Consider the following 19,770-nt stretch of genomic DNA (forward strand, 5'->3'; position numbering starts at 1 on the left):
CACTTAATCATAATTCTAATACTTTCCTTCATGTGTGAGCTCAAACTCCCATTTACTAGGTGAGGCTCAACACATGGAATTTTTAACATTTTAAATGGAGGTAGAGCAAATAAAGGAATTGAACACAGGATCTCCCGCTTTAATAACATGTTAAATTACCGATTCTTCCAAAAGTTTAAGTTATTAGAATATAGTAAATTTAATCATTTAACCACATACTTCTAACACTCCCCTTCGCGTGTAGGCTCAACCTACCTTTTAATAGATGAGGAGTAACACATGGGATTTTAAATGAGAGGTAGAGTGGAGGACACAAGGATCAAACATAGGACCCCTTGCTCTGATACCATGTTAAATTACTGATTCTCCTAAAAACTTTACCTATTAGGAAATTGTGAATTTAATCACTTAATCATAATTCTAACTATCATTTCCAGCCAAAACATTAAAATAAAATCACTTCACACTATTACTAGTTATAAACCCTATAAACATAGAGAATTGTCACATGTTAGTCTGATAATAGACTAGAATGAAACAGTTTGTTCTTTTGAACAACTGAATGACAAACAGCCTATTTGATACTCGATGCAAAACGGGTAACAAATGCAAAAATGCAGAATAGTTACACAAGCGTATTCCTAAGTAAATGAAAAATCAACTCAAATTGCAAACCCTCTCAACCACAAGAAAAAGAAGAAGAAGATATTTGGAACCTTTTGGGAGGAGGGGGGTGTTAGAGAGCAGATATGATCAGCAAAATCTACCTGTAAAAAGAATACCAAGACAAGGTTAAGCCAACTCGTATATCCTTAGAGCGAGCTCCACTTGCTGCAAGTTAAACAATACGTGAGAAACAGTTGAATGCCAAGAAGTTTGCACTTACACAATTGTAAAGGATTAGCCCATTACCCCACCCCTAGAAGCTTTCTTTTTTTCTTTTTTCTCTAAAAGGTAAATAAATCATTTTTCACCAGATGAATTTTTTTTTTTTGATAAGTAATAAAGATTTATTGATATCATTTTTCACTAGATGAAAATAATATTTTGACAAGTAAATGATAATTTTATTTAAATATAGTCAATGAAACAAGTAGTTTAAAATTACAAGTGAGATGTAATGAATCTACGAAATCAAAAAAAAAAAAAAAAAAAAAAAGGTACAACAGGGATGTTGCCTAATGCAATCATCCAATCATACAAAGAAAGTAAAATATACTGTTTAATGACATGAATGAAGGTTCTACACCATCAAAGATCCTGCTATTCCTTTCTCACCAAATAATCCACAAAATACACAAAGGAACATGCTTCCAAAATATGTATATTCCTGTGATTAGTGAACCTTCCTTGCCATGAAGTCAGCATTTGGATAACCATCTTTGGCATTACACATGATACTCTAAATAAAGCAAACACAAGAAACCACAATTCTCAAGCCATAGGACAAAGAAGCAAGAGATGCACCACAGTCTCCTCACCCATTCTACAACAACATCAAAGCATTGATCCAAAACTTTTAAAGTCTATGGACTCTCAACAGACTAATCAGAGTTGGCCACATTTACCTATCACCTCATTCTTCTTATTTTTTCTTTTCTTTTTTTGGTAATTAAAATAAAATCAGCACCACACCTTATAATATTCTACACCAAAGAGCCACGAACAGACAGAGGCAATGCCCTCAACTCCTCTTTTGCTATCCGAAACAGCCACAAGATCACCAAGAGACATTACAAAGTAAGTCCTGAATAACCAGTTGATCTACTTATAGCCATATGCTAGTTATGACAAGAAAAATATAACCCAATAAATCCCAGATCAACTGCAGATTATCTACCAAATCGCCCTAGAAAAATAACATCAAAAGAAACAATTGACCAACTCACCTTGTACAAGGAACAGATATATAGGGACCTTAGATGTCCACAAAATCCCAACACTACTGGCCAAACTGAAGTCTTATTAGTATCACCATGATCAGGGAGAGGGCATGTCCCTTTACTTGAAGCCTAAGACAAGTATTGTCATTTTCTATAAAAAAATTCATTAAAGACATTAAGTAAATGCCTTAAAAGCACAGAAGTACCCAAGAGAGGAGAAATGAGGACAAACAATAAACAAAAAAGCAAATAGAAGTGTGTAATAGTCAATAAAATATAGGAGTATCTTCATTATGTCATATGAGCCCATCTAACGTGTACAGAAATTTAATGCTCCACTCCACTCCATTAAACAAAAACCTATTATATGCCAATTGTCAAGAAAATAATAAGTGAAAAGAAGCAACTCCAAACTAGAAGAGGTCTCCAATTTCAGAAACGTCAACACATTTGATAAATTGATTTGGGTAGAACCCAATTCACAACTAAAAAGGCAAAAATAGACACCAATTCAAAATTTACTATGCGGTAGAGCTGAAGACCATTCACCATCTCCACATTGCACTTCCACAAGTATAATCATTATCAGGTACATTCTTCCCAGTTATTTTGAATGACCATGATGCAGTTACATTACCTTCCTTTCAAAATAATTAACATTAACTGCCTATCCAATTCTAAAATGACAACGTTAGGAAAGGAACATCAAGCAGATGCAATCATGGAAGATTAATTTATTACTAGTTTGCAAATTTGCCAACTCAAATTTCAAAATATGGGGCCAACATGTGAAATCCAATTAAAGTGAAAGTTGTGTGGTTCTAAAGGCCTAGTTATATGTGTCATGGGTTTAAACAGCTTTTTATTTGGACTTTTATTTTGTTCGTTATGGTCAATTTTGTATCCAGGACTAAATATGTAATTTTTGCAATTCTTGCAAATTAAGGATATTTTTGCATTGGGATATTCAATTTTCTAGAGCAATCCAACACTAGGAGCTGGAAACTTTGACTGCCTTTATGGACCTAATATATTCTATGCCACTTAAGGGTGAGGGACATGACAAACTTTGTTGGAAGTTAGCAAAGAGTAAGGGTTTTAAGGAGTGTGAGTACTATTTCTCCTTTTCCTCAACTCCTGGCATTCTTTTTCCATGGAAGCGCATGTGGCATTCAAAGATTCCTCCTAGGGTAACTTTCTTTTCTTGGACTGCAACCTCAGGACAAACTTTGACTATTGATAACTTATGGAACAAAGGTATTCTGTTGTGGATTGGTGCTATATGAGCAAAAGGAGTGGGGAGGTGAATCATCTTCTTCTTCATTGTCCCATAGCTTTTGAGTTATTAGACAATGGTGTGGAATTTGTTTGGTCTTCTATGGGTTATGCCAAAGAGTATCACTGATTTATTCTCAGCATGGCAAGGTCCTTTCAGCAAACATCTTTTTTTTTTATAAGTAAGAAAAGAATATTATTAATAAAAGAATAGCAAGAAAAGCACACAAAGTTCACAGTAGTGAACAAAGGAAAAAAGAAAAAAAAAGCCATAAGCAGCCCCTAATCTATACTAATAGATGAAAGAAAATCCAACAAGGTAGAACAATCCGTATAGCCCCAACAACGAGACCAATCGAAGAGGGTCCGCTGGCAATACTCTAATAACTAAACCACAGTTTTCTTCTCATCCTCAAAAGACCGTCGATTCCATTCAGTCCAAATAGTCCACATTAAACATCCTAGAACCAAATCCCAAATATCTGAGCTATGCTTCCCAAGCCAATGATACCAGCAAAATAATAAGTCCACAACTAAGCCTGGCATTACCAATTCCATCCCAAACAACCGAAGCATATACATCCACAAAGAATGAGCTGTCGTACAAAAAAGTAATAGGTGATCCACAAATTCCGCATTACAACAGCACAAACAACAGCGATTCACCAAAGGGCAACCACGAAGTATAAGATTATCCAAAGTTAGAATCTGACCATGGGCTGATGTCCACATAAAAAAAGCTACCCTTTTAGGAACCTTAACTTTCCAAATTCCTTTCCAAGGGAAAGTGGAAGGAGCTGCATTTCAAATCTTATGATAAAAGGACCGAGTATCAAACTTTCCACTGCCATTAAGATCCCAACAAAGTCTGTCACACCCTCCTTCCCTAAGAATTCGGGTTTGGATGAAATGAAGAAAGGAGTAGGAAGCTGCCAACTCCCAATCATTGAAGTCCCTATGAAAACTTAAACTCCATACTCTGTAATTATCACCCACAAGAGGGGTTAACACCTCAGAAATATAAGCCTCCTTATTATCTAAACACAAAAATAACTGAGGATAAAGAATTTTGAGAGGAACATCACCAGTCCACTTATCATGCCAAAAAAAAATACGAGAACCATCCCCCACCACAAAAGAGAAATGCTTAGCGAAAATTTCCCACCCTTCACTAATACTCCGCCATAATCCACAACCATGAGCCCTACTACAAGCTCTAGTGCACCAACCCCCTTTTCTTTCCCCATATTTCATGGCAATGACCCTTCGCCATAGATGCGAGGTTTCATGGCCATACCTCCAAAGCCATTTCCCTAATAGGGCCTGATTAAAAGGCACCAACTTCCGAATTCCTAACCCACCCAACTCACGTGGTAAGCAAACATTTTCCCAAGCCACCAAAGGATATTTGAAACACTCAACTGATGAACCCCACAAAAAGTTCCTTTAGATGCATTTCAATCTAGTCGCCACAGCTTTAGGGATGGTAAAAAGGGAAAGGTATTACGTCGGATGGCTTGAAAGGGTACTCTTCAGCAAGGTGAGTCTACCACCCTTGGACAAATAAAGCCGCTTCCAGTATGAAAACTTCTTTTCCATCCTCTCAAGGATCGGATTCCAAATAGAGGCTGTTTTAAACAAAGTACCCAATGGCATACCCAAGCAAATCATAGGCAAACTGCCCACCCTGCACTAAAGGATATTAGCTAGATACTGAATGTTACGCACCTCCCTAATAGGGACAATTTCACTTTTCCACACATTCACCTTTAGACCAATAAAAGCTTGGAAACAAGTCAAAACTAGCCTAATAGAAAGAATCTGCTCTCTAGAGGCATCACAAAAAAGAATGGTATCATCAGCAAATAGGAGGTGAGAAACCCGGATACCAGTAGAATTAACATGACCCACATGAAAACTCTTAATGAAACTCCCTTCCTCAGTTTTCTTCAAAATACGACTTAAAACCTCCATGATCAACAAAAAGAAAAGGGGAGACAAAGGATCGCCTTGTTTGAGACTTCTAGAGCTACCAAAGAAACCAGCAAAAGATCCATTAACCAAAACTGAGAAGCGAACGGTAGAGACACAAGTCTTTATCCATCTCCTCCATCTATCCCCAAAGCCCATCCTCTCCAACAGATAAAATAAAGCGTCCCAATTCACATGATCGTATGCTTTCTCAATGTCTAGCTTACACATCACACCCGGAGTACAACATTTCAGCCTACTGTCTAAACATTCATTAGGAATAAGCACTGAATCCAAAATCTGTTTGCCACCAACAAAAGAATTTTATGACTCCGAAATAAGATTATCTAGCACCCGCCTCAATCTGTTAGCTAAAACCTTAGACAACAGCTTATACACACTGCCCACTAAGCTTATAGGCCTAAAATCTTTGATATTTGCAGCATTATTTTTTTTGGGGATCAGAGATAAGAAAGAAGCATTTATTCAAACTCTGAGCTCCTATGGAAATGATCAAAGAATGCCATGACATCTACTTTCACTACATTCCAGCATTTTTGAAAGAAAGCCATAGTGAAACCATCAAGATCTGGGGCTTTATCACCCTCCATCTCATGAAGAACCTTTACCACTTCCTCCTTAGAAAAATCCCTCTCTAATTCAAGCCGCTCATCCTCCTCAATTCTAGCAAACTCTAAACCGTCCATAGAAGGGCACCAAGAAACTGACTCAGTGTACAACCTTTGATAAAAATTGACCACCCTAGACCGCACCTCTTCCTCATCCTCATAGAGGACTCCATCCACCTCTATACCCCAAATATGATTAGTTCTTCTATGGGAGTTTGCAACCCAATGAAAGAAGCGAGTATTATTGTCCCCCTCCTTCACAAATAAAATCCGAGACTGTTGTCTCCAAGAAATCTCCTCCAAAGAGGCAAGATGAGCAATCTCTCCTTTAATGTGAATACGACGAGATTGATCGTCCTGAGAAAGACCAGACAAGTCCTCCCTAGCATCCAAACCCAACAATTCAGATAAAAGACATTTCTTCCTAAATGCTAGATCCTCAAATTCCTCCTTATTCCACATTTTCAAGTCTTCTTTAAGAACTTTTAATTTACATGCCAGAATAAAACTAGGAGAACCTGAAAAGCAATACCCATTCCACCAATGTCGAACCCTTTCTACAAAACCCTCTTCTTTCAACCACCATATTCTCAAACTTAAAGGAACTCCAACCTCTTTTAACATTACCCGCCACCACCAAAAGAGGGCAATGATCAGAAACTACCCGAGGGAGTACCCTTTGAGACACGTTTCCAAAGTGATCTACCCAATCCACCTATGCCAAGGTTCTATCAATTCTTGACATAGAAGCAGACCCCGAATCTCTAAACCAAGTAAACGAAGCCCCTTCAAGGGGTAAGTCCACAAGGTAATTAGCCTCAATGAAGTCAAAAAAAGCAAACATAGTTGGACTAAAAGCCTCACAACCAAGTCTCTCACACGGGTATCGAATGGTATTGAAGTCCCTAAAAACACACCAAGCCGCATTCCACGTGGAGTGCATCCTTGAAAGTTCTTCCCACAGAACACCTCGCAGATTATCCTCATTAGGCCCATACACTCTTGAACAAGCCCATACAAAATCATCTGCAACCCCTTTCAGTAACATATTAACAGAATACAAACCAACAGCACAATCAATTTTATCAAAAACTCTCGTCCCAAACCAGTAACAACCCCCCTCCTGTATTGACTGCATCTAGAACAACCCAATCCAGAAATGGACTACCCCAAAGGCTCCGAACAACTGAAGAATTTAAAGAAGATAGCTTGGTTTCTTGAAAGCAAACTATATCACACTTCCACTCCTTGAGAAGATTTTTACATACCTTTCGCTTCTGAGGATTATTTAATCCCCTAACATTCCAGGATAGCAACCGTAAACTCATTTAAAACTGGTAACGAAATGCGAGATGCTTTGACAAAAACGGAATGCGTGTCTTTGGCGGGAACGGAATGTGAGATGCTTTGAGGGAAGTGAACAGTCTATACTCAAGATTAAATCTCTTCTTCTTCACTCTTTACCGGATTGGAGTACTACTTTTTAACTCTCTTTCCTGTTCTAATTTATTAGATATGTTTGAGCATTGTAATTTGAGAGATTGATAAATTGTTACTCAAGTACACCACTAGTGTACCTATGTATTCTCTTTTTTTATTAATAAACTTTCGTTAATTATCAAAAAAATAAAAAGGATATTTTTGTAGTTTAGTTGAGTTTAGAATTTTGAATGAGATCCTTAGTATCTTAGGTTCTCTTTTCTTTGAGTCCAACTTTTTTTTTGGATAGGTTTTTAGCTTAATAGTCAAACTAAGAGCCCTAATACTACTAATCAAACTAAGAGTCTAATACTAATCATACAAGAAAAAGTCCTTTAATATATTTGTGCTAAATATACTCAAAGAAGATAGAATTGATTAATAAAAGAGTGTTTTGCGCATTCAGGCATGTTGGCCTTTGTGTGTTCTTTTCTCCCTTTCTCTTCTTTCATTTCTTCATCTCTTTTTTAGGGGATTGTTCACATGTACAGTTTTAGACAGCCTTTAAACAACATAAAATTTTCTCTTTTCCTTCTTCCTTACAACTCCAAATCAAGCACTTTCTATAACCTATCAAAACCCTGAAACCCCACATACTTTCTTCTTAACCATCACCCCCTTAAAATAGTCATCTAATAACTAACCAAACCACCTTTTAATTCTTACCACAATCTCCAAACAGGGTTTTTTTTTTTTCCAAAAAACCATTTTTACCATAATTTCACAACCCTTTCTTCAACAATTCCAAACTATAGATCCACAAATAATCGTATCACTAAGCCCAAGCATAAGTTGACGGATTACATAATTTGTCCTAAGTCAATTAGAAGCCAAAATCTTACCACAACTTCTTTGTTGAAATCTTCATTGGTAACCACTTGACAAAATTTCTCATCAAGATAATGGTAAGTAATGCAGAATTAGAGATCCATTTTAAGGCTTTTTCTCAAGACTATGAAAGAACAAAGACTTCGAACCAATTGTGTGAAAGGTTGTTTTTAATGGAAGCAAAGCTAGAAGAAGATTTGTCTACTATGCAAGAAACTTTGGACAAGCTAGAAGTAGCTATTTTGGCTAAATATCTTGATAGAATAGCAACATATCTAGAACTTAGATATTCTAACTTAGACCCAAGCTTATCTCCACCCGTGTTGGCAAACCTTTCTACGCGTTATCCCTTCACAATTTGATGGATATGACCCTAACAATTTGCTAACACAGCAAACTCAACTGGGGATTGGTTTAATGCCTCAAGGTGTAGTATTAAAGAGAGAAACTCAGCCTTATTATTCACCACAATCTCCATCTTCAAGAACAACCAAAAGACAGCATTACAAGGACAATGGAGATCACAAAGGAGCAAGATGAGCATAAAATTGATCATGGAAAAGTCAAGGCCAAGGAAGATATTGAAGTTATTGCTATAGATAAATCTAAAAAGAATTTTAAGATAAAACGGCTTTCAAGAATTAATTTTAGAGAGCTGATTATTACACACCAGTGTGTACGGAGTGTGTGCATCACGTCAATTGAAATCATGTCTTCAGAACACAATTTTAGTTAAATTGTTGAATCATGTTTTTACGATTTCAAAATTATAACAAAAACAAGATTTCCAAGGGTGTATGGATGTGTGCAACAAGCATTAACAATAATTTTATTATTCCAAATGAATTTAACAATATGGTAGGAAAGAAAGATTATTTATCATTAATGCTTCTAAAAGTGATTGAAGGGTTGGTGTGAATTTCAAGTTTAAAGGTTCTTATACTTCAACACTTTAAAACTAGAGGAGAGTCTCTTCCAACCAAGGGAAAATGAAGCAATCATGGAAGATTACTTTGATACTACTTCACAAATTCACCCATTCAAGATTTAATGTATGGCGTTCACGCGTAAAGTCCAATTAAAGTGAAAGTTGTGGTTTTAAAGGTCTAGTTATATGTCTTAGGGTAAAATTATTTTTATTTAGGTTTTTCTTTTATTAGCTATGGTCAATACTATATAAAAATCTATTATTAGCTATCGTCAATTTTTGTAGTTTAATTGAGTCTATAATTCTCTAGGAATTCCTTAGTATCTGAGGTTTTATTTTCTTTTAAGTTATTCTTTTATAAGGTTTTTAGTTTACTAGTCCAACTAGGAGTTCTAATACTACTAATACAAGAAAAAAGTCCTTCTGTATATTTGTGCTCTATGTACTCAAAGGAGATAGAGTTGATATTTTTGATAAGTAAGAAAAGTTTATTGACAATAAAGAACACCACCCAGTATGCCTCTCACATCTTGAGATGGAGAATTCTAGACAAATTATTACAGTCAAGAAACTATAATAGATTGGAAATCGGGTTGCCTAGTAAAACAACTATCCATTCATACAAAGAATGTAGGAGAAGCATCTTTATTTTGTGGATCGTTCAATGCCTTCAAAAGCTCTTCTATTTTGCTCTCACCAAATGGCCCACATAAGACCCAATGGGACAGCCTTCCAACTATCATCACTCCGATGTTTTGCAAACCTCCCCATCCAACCAGTCAACAAACCAACAACCTGACAAGGCATGACTCAGTGCACTCCAAATAAACACTAAACAAGAGAATAACTCTCTAGCGTAATCACAATGCAGTAGTATATGATCAATAGTCTCTCCAGCCTTCTTACACAGATAACACTGATCTAGAAAAATAACCCTTCCCCCACCGCAGCATCCCAAGCAAAGAAAATTACTTTTTGAGGAACTTTAACCTTCCAAAAACTTCTCCATCCCCATTAGAAAGTAGCCTATAGAAGGAAATTGCCCAAAAATACTTACTCTTTGTAGATCTCCAACAAATTCAGTCTTTTGCATCCCGTCTAATCTTGATTGAATAAATAAGGTCCAAAAAGTCTGCCAGCACCTCCAACTCCCAACCACGCAAATCCCACACCAAAAGTAACATCCTAATGCATTCCAACATATATAATCTACCACAGCCACCTCCTTATTCTGAGAAATACTAAATCGGAGTATCAATCCTTCAACGCCCCATCACCACACCACTAATCAAAGTTGATAAACCTAGAAAACTGCTCTCACCCCATTCTAATAAACTTCCAGAGACTACCTATTAAAATAAATAAATAATCTTCCAGAGACTAACATTGTATCCTCCCCTCCCCTCCCCTCCCCTCCTTTCCTTTGAACACCATCTACCCCAATCACTCCAATACTTACCACTACATTCCTCTACAAAGCATTTTCCTCTGTGGCAAAACGCCACAACCACTTCCCCAATAGCACTCAATTGAACAACACTACATGTCTCACACCCTAACCACCCTACTGAATAGGGGCACACGCCATCTTAAAATTTGCAAGATGAAAATTGAATTCAGCAACTATACCACCCCAAAGAAAATCGCTCTACACTTTCTCATTTCACCTAGCAATGCTAGCAGGGCTAAAAATAATGAAAGTGAATAGGTAGGCAAACTAGAAAGAGTACTTTTTATTGACGTGACCTGACCCCCTTTAGAAAAGTAAATCTTCTTCCACCCTACCAGTCTCTTTTGCATCTTCTCGAGAATAAGAACCTACGTACTTCATTAGCAATGAGAGACCTTACACCTAAGAATATAAGCCAATTCCTCCATGTCCGGAACTACACCCATAGGGACAAGTTTTGATTTTCCCAAGTTCATCTTCAGTCCCACCAACACAACTTCAAATGAAGAATCTGTGTCAGATTGACAAAAAAAAAAAATCAACACATCATCTGCAAAAAGTAGATGGGAGACATTAAGTGGATCATTGATGGTACCATTGACGATAAAACCCCCCAGATATTGCCCCTCAACTTCTTTATTCAGAATCTTACTAAGAGCCTCCATTCCTATCACAAAATAATAATGGCGATAGTGGGTCGCCTTGTCTCAAACCCCTTAAACTAACAAAAAATCCATTTGGACTTCCGTTGATAAGAATCAAGAACTGAATTGTTGAGACAAAAAATATTGAGTGAATTGAGCATTGAGGCATGTTGGCCTCTATGTGTTCCTCTCCCCTTCTTCTCTCTTTTCTGATTCTCTTCCTTATGGTATTGTTCACAGGTACTTTTCATGCAACCCCTAAAAACCAAAAAATTCTCTCTTTTCCGTCTTCCTTACAACCCCAAATCATGCTCTTTCTTTTACCTATCAAAACCTTAAACACCCCCCCCCCCCCCCCCCCCCCCCCCCCCCACATACTTTCTTGTACCAGATAGCCATCAAAATAACACATCAATCCACCTTTTAGTTCCTACCACAATCCCGTAACCATTTCTTCACAATTCTAAACTATAGATCAACAAATACTCCTATCCCTAAACCCACCACAAGCATACATAGACAAAATCCCTAATTTGTCCTACATCACTAGCTACAATTGTATTTAGACACGCCACTTCACTTATAAAATTGTTTGCTTATGTTAGAAAAGAAGAGAAGTAAATATGAAGGGGAGAGAGAGAATGTTATAAAATGTGTTATCTTCTTTTCACAACAAGATGCACATGCATATAATAATTACACCCAAACAATAATACTTTCATCATTTGACCCAATCATGGGACCGAACCCCATTCAATTTTCTCAATTAAAGTGAAGTTGTAAACTTCCTCTGCCAACCATCTCAAAAATTAAATTATTCGTAACATATTCAGTCAACCATTAGTACATAAGAAACAACTAACATTCAAGAGCACTATCTACACTAGTTAACTAAGATACTATTAAACTCATAGAAAAGCAATCATGATTTGGGCAGATTATGTAGGTGGAAGAGGGAGAAAGAAATAATTAGAAGATTTAGAGGCATAACAAAAAAAGGAGATCAATAAGTCAAGCTCATGCATAAGATGGATAAAGAGGAGCTATGCTCCACTAGAAGAATATTAATCAAGGGAAACAATACAAATGACTTGGCTTGAACTACCACATTCGTCTGCCCACCATCTCAAAAATTGAATTATTCCTAACATATTCAGTCAACCATTAGCACATAAGAAAGTTGTAAACTTCCTCTGCCCACCATCTCAAAAATTGAATTATTCCTAACACATTCAGTCAACCATTAGTATATAAGAAACAATTAACATTCAAGAGCACTATCTACACAAGTTAACTAAGATACTATTAAACTCATAGAAAAGCAATCATGATTTGGGCAGATTATGTAAGTGGAAGAGGGAGAAAGAAATAATTAGAAGACTTAAGGGCATAACAAGAAAAGGAGATCAATAAGTCAAGCTCATGCATAAGATGGATAAAGAGGAGCTACGCTCCACTAGAACGATATTAATCAGGGGAAACAATACAAATGACTTGGCTTGAACTACCACATTCGTCTGCCCACCATTTCAAAAATTGAATTATTCCTAACATATTCAGTCAACCATTAGTACATAAGAAACAACTAACATTCAAGAGCACTATCTACACAAGTTAACTAAGATACTATTAAACTCATAGAAAAGCAATCATGATTTGGGCAGATCATGTAGGTGGAAGAGGGAGAAAGAAATAATTAGAAGATTTAGAGGCATAACAAGAAAAGGAGATCGATAAGTCAAGCTCAAGCATAAAATGGATAAAGGGGAGCTATGCTCCACTAGAACAATATTAATCAAGGGAAACAATACAAATGACTTGGCTTGAACTACCACATTCGTCTAAATATATATGCATTATACCAAATACTCCAAAATGATTACTACAACTTCCAAACTAGGCAACACAATGGAAAAAAACTAACACAACTTACTAGACACATTCCATAATTTATAAATACTAGCATCAATAAAAGATCCATTACTAAATCAAATTCCCAAAAAAAAATCTTAGGGTATGTTTGGTAACTGTATTTTCCCCTTATTTTCTATTTTCAAAAACAATTTTCTATTTTTGAAACTAAAGAACTTGTTTGACAACTCAAAATGGACAAAAAACAAAAATTGTTTTCAAAACTCAATTTGTGAAGGAAACTGAAAACATGTAAAAAACTGTTTTCAGTTTCTAATTTTTAAAAGTCAATGAAAATATGCATTTAATTTAATAAATTTGTCTCATTTAATCAGTTAGCATTAGAGTTCAAATTCTTGTAACAACATATTTTAGTATTTTCTATTTTTTTCTTCAAAAACTATTTTTTTAATATCAACTAACCAAACATGTTTTTGATTTCAAAAATACAAGAAAATTGTTTTTTCTTTATATTCCCCAAAACAAGTTTTTAAAAATAGAAAACAAAAACTGTTACCAAGCATAACCTTAAACTTCCAAACGCCCACATAAATGGTTACTTGAAGATTACTAGGCCCTTGTGACACTGCGTCAGCAGGATTATACCTTTTGTGAAGGGCAAAGCTAAATGCCTTTGCAAACCACCTTCTAATTTCTTTGCTGGAGGAAAAGGACCTTTTCCCCTTGGTTGAACCTAGTAAGAAAAACAAACTGTGAGACAGAGGTATCAAAGAGAGAATCCCTCTAAACACAACATATCATACCTGTGCCTCAGGATTCATTCCGAGAGCAAGCAAGGAGCCCAAAGCTTCTGCAAATGCATCCCGAACAGATGAAACAGGATCCTCTAGTGCCTACTATGAGTAGCAGTAAAAAGAATAAATTGAAAATTATGACAACAAAACCTCAAAGATTGACATATTAAATACTAAAAAATCAATCAGGAAAATGTCACAAAGAAGAAAACCTGCCTTCACACAATAAGTGGCTGAGTTATCAAGTTCACCCAAGCCTAAACCAGGCCCTCCAATGTTGGCAAATGCCTTGAGACATCTCACTGCTGCTATTCTAACAACAAATGACTTATCCCCAATGGCAAATCGCATGATAAGACGGTATGCTTCAGTATATGCTGAAGAAGCAGCACTACCACCAGAGCCTTCCAAAGCATTTTGAAGCATATGTAGAGCCTCCTGTCTCACAAAGTCCTGAAATTTAAGGAATACAAGATAGAATTTAAACAACAAAGGAAACCAAAGGAAGTATCAATGGTAATTATATAACTCAATAACCATACTTTCAATTTTCTAGTCATTAGCCTAGTTGAGAACCTAAAGATTGCCACAGCTTTGAAGAAACCAGGAAGTATGATGCCTGTCATAGTCATAAGCCCCAGGAAGAATCCTTGTTTACTGCATAAGCTGATCAAGACAGTAGGCCACTACATTTGTGACTGACGTGCATACATATATAAATACACATAAATTAAAAAACTCAATAACCATACTTCAATTTTCTAATCATTAGCCTAGTTAAGCACCTAAGGATTACTACAGCTTTGAAGAAACCAGCAAGTATGAGGCCTATCATACTTATAAACCCGAGGAAGAAGCCTTGTTTACTTCACAAGTTGACCAAGACAGTGGGCCATTACATTTCAAATAATGTGTTTACCTTGGAAGCCTTATTGTCACACACTACTGCTCTCAAAATATTGGTTAGCACATAAACCGTTAGTTCTCGTTGGTTATCTCCAAGGACAAGAAAATCCCACATCCCTAGCACTCTTTGCATTAATAAGTATTAGCACTGTGAAAAGAATATTGCAATTGGACTTGAAATTGTTGCAATTATCTAGGAAACCCATGTCAAAGGAAATAAGAAAATGGCCAATAAGCTCTAGCTAAAATAATACCCTGTCCTCTTGAAAGAAGACCTACCAAGTGCATGTAATCACCAATAAAAAAAAAAAAAGGGGGAAGAGGAGAATGTTAAAGATCCTTTTGGATTTATGTCCCCATCAAAAAAACACACTTCACTTGCCTCTCTTAGAACTTTTTCTCTAATATAGTTCAAATACAAAATTGTTTTTATTGGTAAGTTACACATGCATCTAGTGGGTCATGAATCTATGACCTCTCCCTCCATCCCATTGTTATGGGAGGAGGAAGTGCCACTTGAGCTATGGCTCATTGGAAAATATAAAATTAAGTAAGAAAAATGTATTGTCACCGAGAAAAAAAAATCATGAATACCTATAGGCATAAATACATGTATGGAATAAATACTTGCATCATAACACTTCAATATAGCCTGACAATAATACATGTGTTATATAAACAAATTTGCCTCATCTCCTCAAATTCCAGATTTGCCTTCAGATATTGACATGGGACAAAAACCAACAGGAAGAACAATAATGCTTTCTTTTCAACTCAGAACAAGTTTTCTTTGGACACAAAGATAAATCAATACTCTTGCTGACATTTTTTATTAAACGAGGAACTTCTTCAGGAGAATTTCAAAGAAATAACATGCTGCCGAGCCTTTCTTCTCTTGTTTCACCTGCCATACCCTAGGTTATTTCATTCTTCTTCCTCTCTTTTTTTTGCACTTTGTACTAGTTGAGAAGAAAAGGTACAAGAAAGAAAGATAGGAAGATAGAGGACCGTTCCAAAATAAAGCACAGAACCTAAAAAATGTACCCAAGTGTGAAATGCCCCAAGCAAACATCCCGAACCCTAGCTCTACCCTGGGAGAATACAATTCCCCCACCCCAAAAGAGAAAAGGTTTTTTTTTTTTTTAGGCACCTGCCTAGCCTCCACGTCAAAAATGCCCAAAAATTTTATTTAAAAAAAAAAAAAAAAAAAAAAAAAAACCTCCCAACTCCACATATCAAACACCCACATTACCAAGGCCCCAAAACAAAATCTCACCCTGCTGATAACTGAAAGCACAAAAAAAAGCAAAGATACTATGATAACGGTCTTCCCACATTCAGTTTAGCATAACTAGAATTTCAGCAGTAAATATCCTTTTCTTTCTGGCACCCCAAACAATAATAATATGATATCTAGTATATCATTTCTAAAATACCTCATCTTCCTTAGGCCCAGATTTTCCAGGGTGCCATGGTCAAATTTTAAACTTTCAAAATCCAACAGGGAGTACCCAGAAGAATCATTACAGACTAACAACTGAGAGCAAACTGAGACCAAAGCTGACAGAATAGTAGTGTTAACCACTTAACTTATTCCTTACCCTTTTTTTTATAACCAACCTATTCCTTTCTAAATGAGAGTTTTGTATCTTATTAAAAGGGGGAAAAAATTATAGGGATAGAGATGCAGATTGAATGGACTACCTCATGAAACTTGATAAGTTTTGTTGCAATAGTAGTCGTTTCAAATAAACCTGCGGTAATTCGTCTCCCAAAATGCTTGTATAATTCTCCCAGGCATTGAGCAGCACCTAGAAAGATTGATATATTTAGAAAAATTATATGAAAGAAACATTACTTATCAAAAGATAAATGAAGGGCTGATTAGGTAAAAGCCTAAATAGACAGCAAACCATAAAGAAGACAGAAGGCTTAAATAATGCTTAAGCCATGTTAGAAAAATCAGATTATTCAAAGAAGTACTACTAGGAAAATGGTTGTGGCGGTTTGGTCCAGAGGGAAGCTTTTTGGAGAAGAGTTATAGCTCTGTAGTATGGCTCTATGGAGGGAGGCTGGTGCACAAAGGCAGCCCATGGTGCTCATGGGGTAAGCCTTTGGAAATACAATCAGAAGGGGTGGGACTCTTTTTCGCATTTTATCATATTTGAGGTGGCAGATGATGGGTATGATATAAAATTCTGGACTGATGTTTGGTGTGGTGATTCTACCCTAAAGTTTTCTTTTCCTGAATTGTACCGTATTGCTTGGAACCAAGATGCTTTTGTAGGATCTTTTACAATCCAGAAATGGGTTGATTCGTTGGGAGTTATACTTCAATCAAGCAATTCAAGATTAGGAATTGGAATGTCTATGTTTTTGGATCTATTGTATTCCACTAAGGTGGAGGGGGTTGGATTAGATAAGCTATGCTGGAGGCCTTCAATTCAGAGAGGTTTTGAGTTTCGCTCTTACCATAGAGCATTAGCTCCTTCACATTCTGACAAGTTCCCATGTCAGAGTATTTGGAAACTGCTTGTCCCCAATAAGGTGGCTTTTTACCTTTGGGTTGCTGCTTTTGGGAATATTCTTACAGCGGAGAACCTAAAGAAGTGAAACATTATTTTGGAGAACTAGTGTTGTATGTGGGTTATGGCGGAGTATTAGTGAAGGGTGGGAAACTTTCACTAAGCATTTCTCTGTTGTGGTGGGGGATGGATCTCATACTCTTTTTTGGCATGACAAGTGGACTAGGGATGTCCCTCTTAAAAGTCTTTATTCTCAATTATTTTTGTGTTCAACTAATAAGGAGGCTTGTATTTCTGATGTGTTAAACCCTTCAGTGGGTGATAATGACAGAGTGTGGAGTTTAAGATTTCAGAGGGATTTCAATGATTGGGAGTTGGCGGCTTCCTACTCCCTTCTTCATTTCATCCAAACCCGAATCCCTAGGGGTGGAGGGTGTGACAAGCTTTGCTGGGATCTTAATGGCAGTGGGAAGTTTGATACTCAGTCTTTCTATCATAAGATTCATAATGCAGCTCCCTCCACCTTCCCTTGGAAGGGTATTTGGAAAGTTAAGGTTCCTAATAGGGTGGCTTTTTTTATGTGAACAGCAGCTCATAGTCAGATTCTAACTTTGGATAATCTTATGCTTCGTGGTCGCCCTTTGGCGAATCGTTGTTATTTGTGCTGTTGTAATGCTGAATCTGTGGATCACCTGTTACTTTTTTGTCCAATAGCTCATTCTTTGTGGATGTATATGCTTCGATTGTTTGGGATCGATTGGGTCATACCAGGTTCAGTTGAGGACTTATTATTTTGTTGGTTTCATTGGCTTGGGAAGCATAGTTCTGATATTTGGGATTTGGTCCCATGCTGTTTAATGTGGATTGTTTGGTCTGAATAGAATCGACAAACTTTTGAGGATGAGGGGAAAACTGTGGTTCAGTTATTAGAGTTTTGCCAAAGGGCCCTCTTTGATTGGTCTCAATGTTGGGGTTTCTCGGATTGTTCTACCCTTACAAATTTTATTTCTTCTATTAGAATAGATTAGGGGTTGTTTTTGTCTTGTTGTTTCTTTTTTTCCATTGTTCACTACCATGAACTCTTTGTGTTTCTCTTACTTTTCTTTTATTAATAATATTCTCTTCTTACTTATCAAAAAAAAAAAAAAAACTTTCGTTGTTTTTCCGGATCTGTATGCATTCCTTAGAATCAGACTCAAATTGCCTTGTTTCTAATTTTGTGAATGTTTTTAGGGTTTCGAGGTTTAGCATTATGATTGTGCACAACAATGGCACTGATACCGGTTTTGAAAATTCAGTTTTTAACATTTTGGATTGGAATTGTATAATTTGAAATAATGCATTTGTCGTGAAATTGATTAATTGCTTGAGTTTTTGGCACAGAGAGAGAGAGAGAGAGAGAGAGAGGAGCGTTGGCATTATGATTGAGTACAACAGTGGCACTGAAAACGATTTTGAGAATTCAGTTTTAACATTTTGGATTGGGATTTTATAATTTGAAATCATGCGTTTGTGATGAAATTGATTAATTGCTTGAGTTTTGCTGTTCGTAGAGAGAGAGAGAGAGAGAGAGAGAGAGAGAGAGAGAGAGAGAGAGAGAGAGAGAGCGAGAGCGAGAGAGATTAGTAATATTTGAATTTTGGTTTGGAATTTATATATTTCAGGAGTCTATATTGTTGTGGCAAAGAAAATGTGAGGATGCGCTATATTCGTTACTCATTCTTGGTGCTCGACGGCCTGTGCGACATTTGGCATCGGTGGCGATGGCAATGATTATATTTAAGGGAGATCCCATTTCGATATACTCCAGAGTGAGCAGTCTCCAAGGGTTTCTTTCTGATGGGAAGAAAAGTGAGCCTCAGAGAGTTGCAGGTTGGTCATAGAAACTAAAAACTTGTGGTTGGATAGTGACATGTATACTTTAATTTTCTTATGTACGTATTCCTTTGAACTTGATTCGTATCTTCAATTTGATTGTTCACAAATAATTGATATCCTATTGATGATTGCACAAAATCAATATGGTAAGGTGATGCACTGCTGCCTGCAGGAATTGATTTAGTTGGTTAAGCAAACTTTTGGTTTGTGGATATGTATGACCCAATTCAAGTGTATTATGCACTGTGGTTATTGACACTTGCATGGGATCAGATTAGGGCTTTTGAACATGATTACATGATAATATATTTATTACTTTTTTCTTCAATAATTTTTTTTTTGGCACAAGTAATGATTTTATTGAAAATGATTTGATGGTGGTGCTGTCCTAATACACTAGCCATCCCTTTCAGGAGGGAGGAAAGGAATGGAATAAAAAAGATTATAGGATATTCCATCTATTCTCTTGTTTGAGAGTTTAGTGGGAAGGAATGGAATGACTATGAGGGATTGCCCATTCCATTCCATCTCTTCTAAGTTCTAAGCATTCCTGGACCTCCAAAAGTGGGAGGAATGCTCATTCCTTTAATGAAATGGAGGTAAAATATCAATTTTATCCCTATCTTCATAAAGCGGAATGGAATGGCTCTTCTTTAGCTCAAACATTCTTCAGATCAATTGTCTGGTGCTTTTGGCAGGGAGGTTAGT

At 36.5% G+C, this 19,770-nt stretch overlaps 1 protein-coding gene across 3 annotated transcripts in view; it reads right to left on the reverse strand.

The window, feature by feature from the left end:
* Positions 1–16,491, reverse strand: part of LOC136063628 (protein SWEETIE-like) — a 25,531-nt gene extending 9,040 nt beyond the window's left edge. For 2 of the 3 annotated variants that reach the window (XR_010625253.1, XM_065764277.1), the window contains exons 1-6: positions 16,364–16,491; positions 14,296–14,419; positions 13,970–14,206; positions 13,763–13,852; positions 13,605–13,692; positions 768–831 (exon numbers count right to left, since the gene is read on the reverse strand). Coding sequence is in view for 2 of the 3 variants with exons in the window: in XM_065764277.1 (XP_065620349.1) it covers positions 768–831; positions 13,605–13,692; positions 13,763–13,852; positions 13,970–14,206; positions 14,296–14,419; positions 16,364–16,368 (608 nt within the window). In the remaining variant the exon portion in view is untranslated. Of the gene's footprint in view, positions 1–716; positions 832–13,604; positions 13,693–13,762; positions 13,853–13,969; positions 14,207–14,295; positions 14,420–16,363 lie in introns of those variants that run through there. The other variant, XM_065764278.1, reaches the window with a different exon arrangement.
* Between the last annotated feature and the right edge of the window lie 3,279 nt (positions 16,492–19,770).

The sequence above is a fragment of the Quercus suber genome, unplaced genomic scaffold (genome assembly GCF_002906115.3).
Source record: "Quercus suber isolate HL8 unplaced genomic scaffold, Cork oak 2.0 scaffold_548, whole genome shotgun sequence".
NCBI classification, from domain to species: Eukaryota; Viridiplantae; Streptophyta; class Magnoliopsida; order Fagales; family Fagaceae; genus Quercus; species Quercus suber.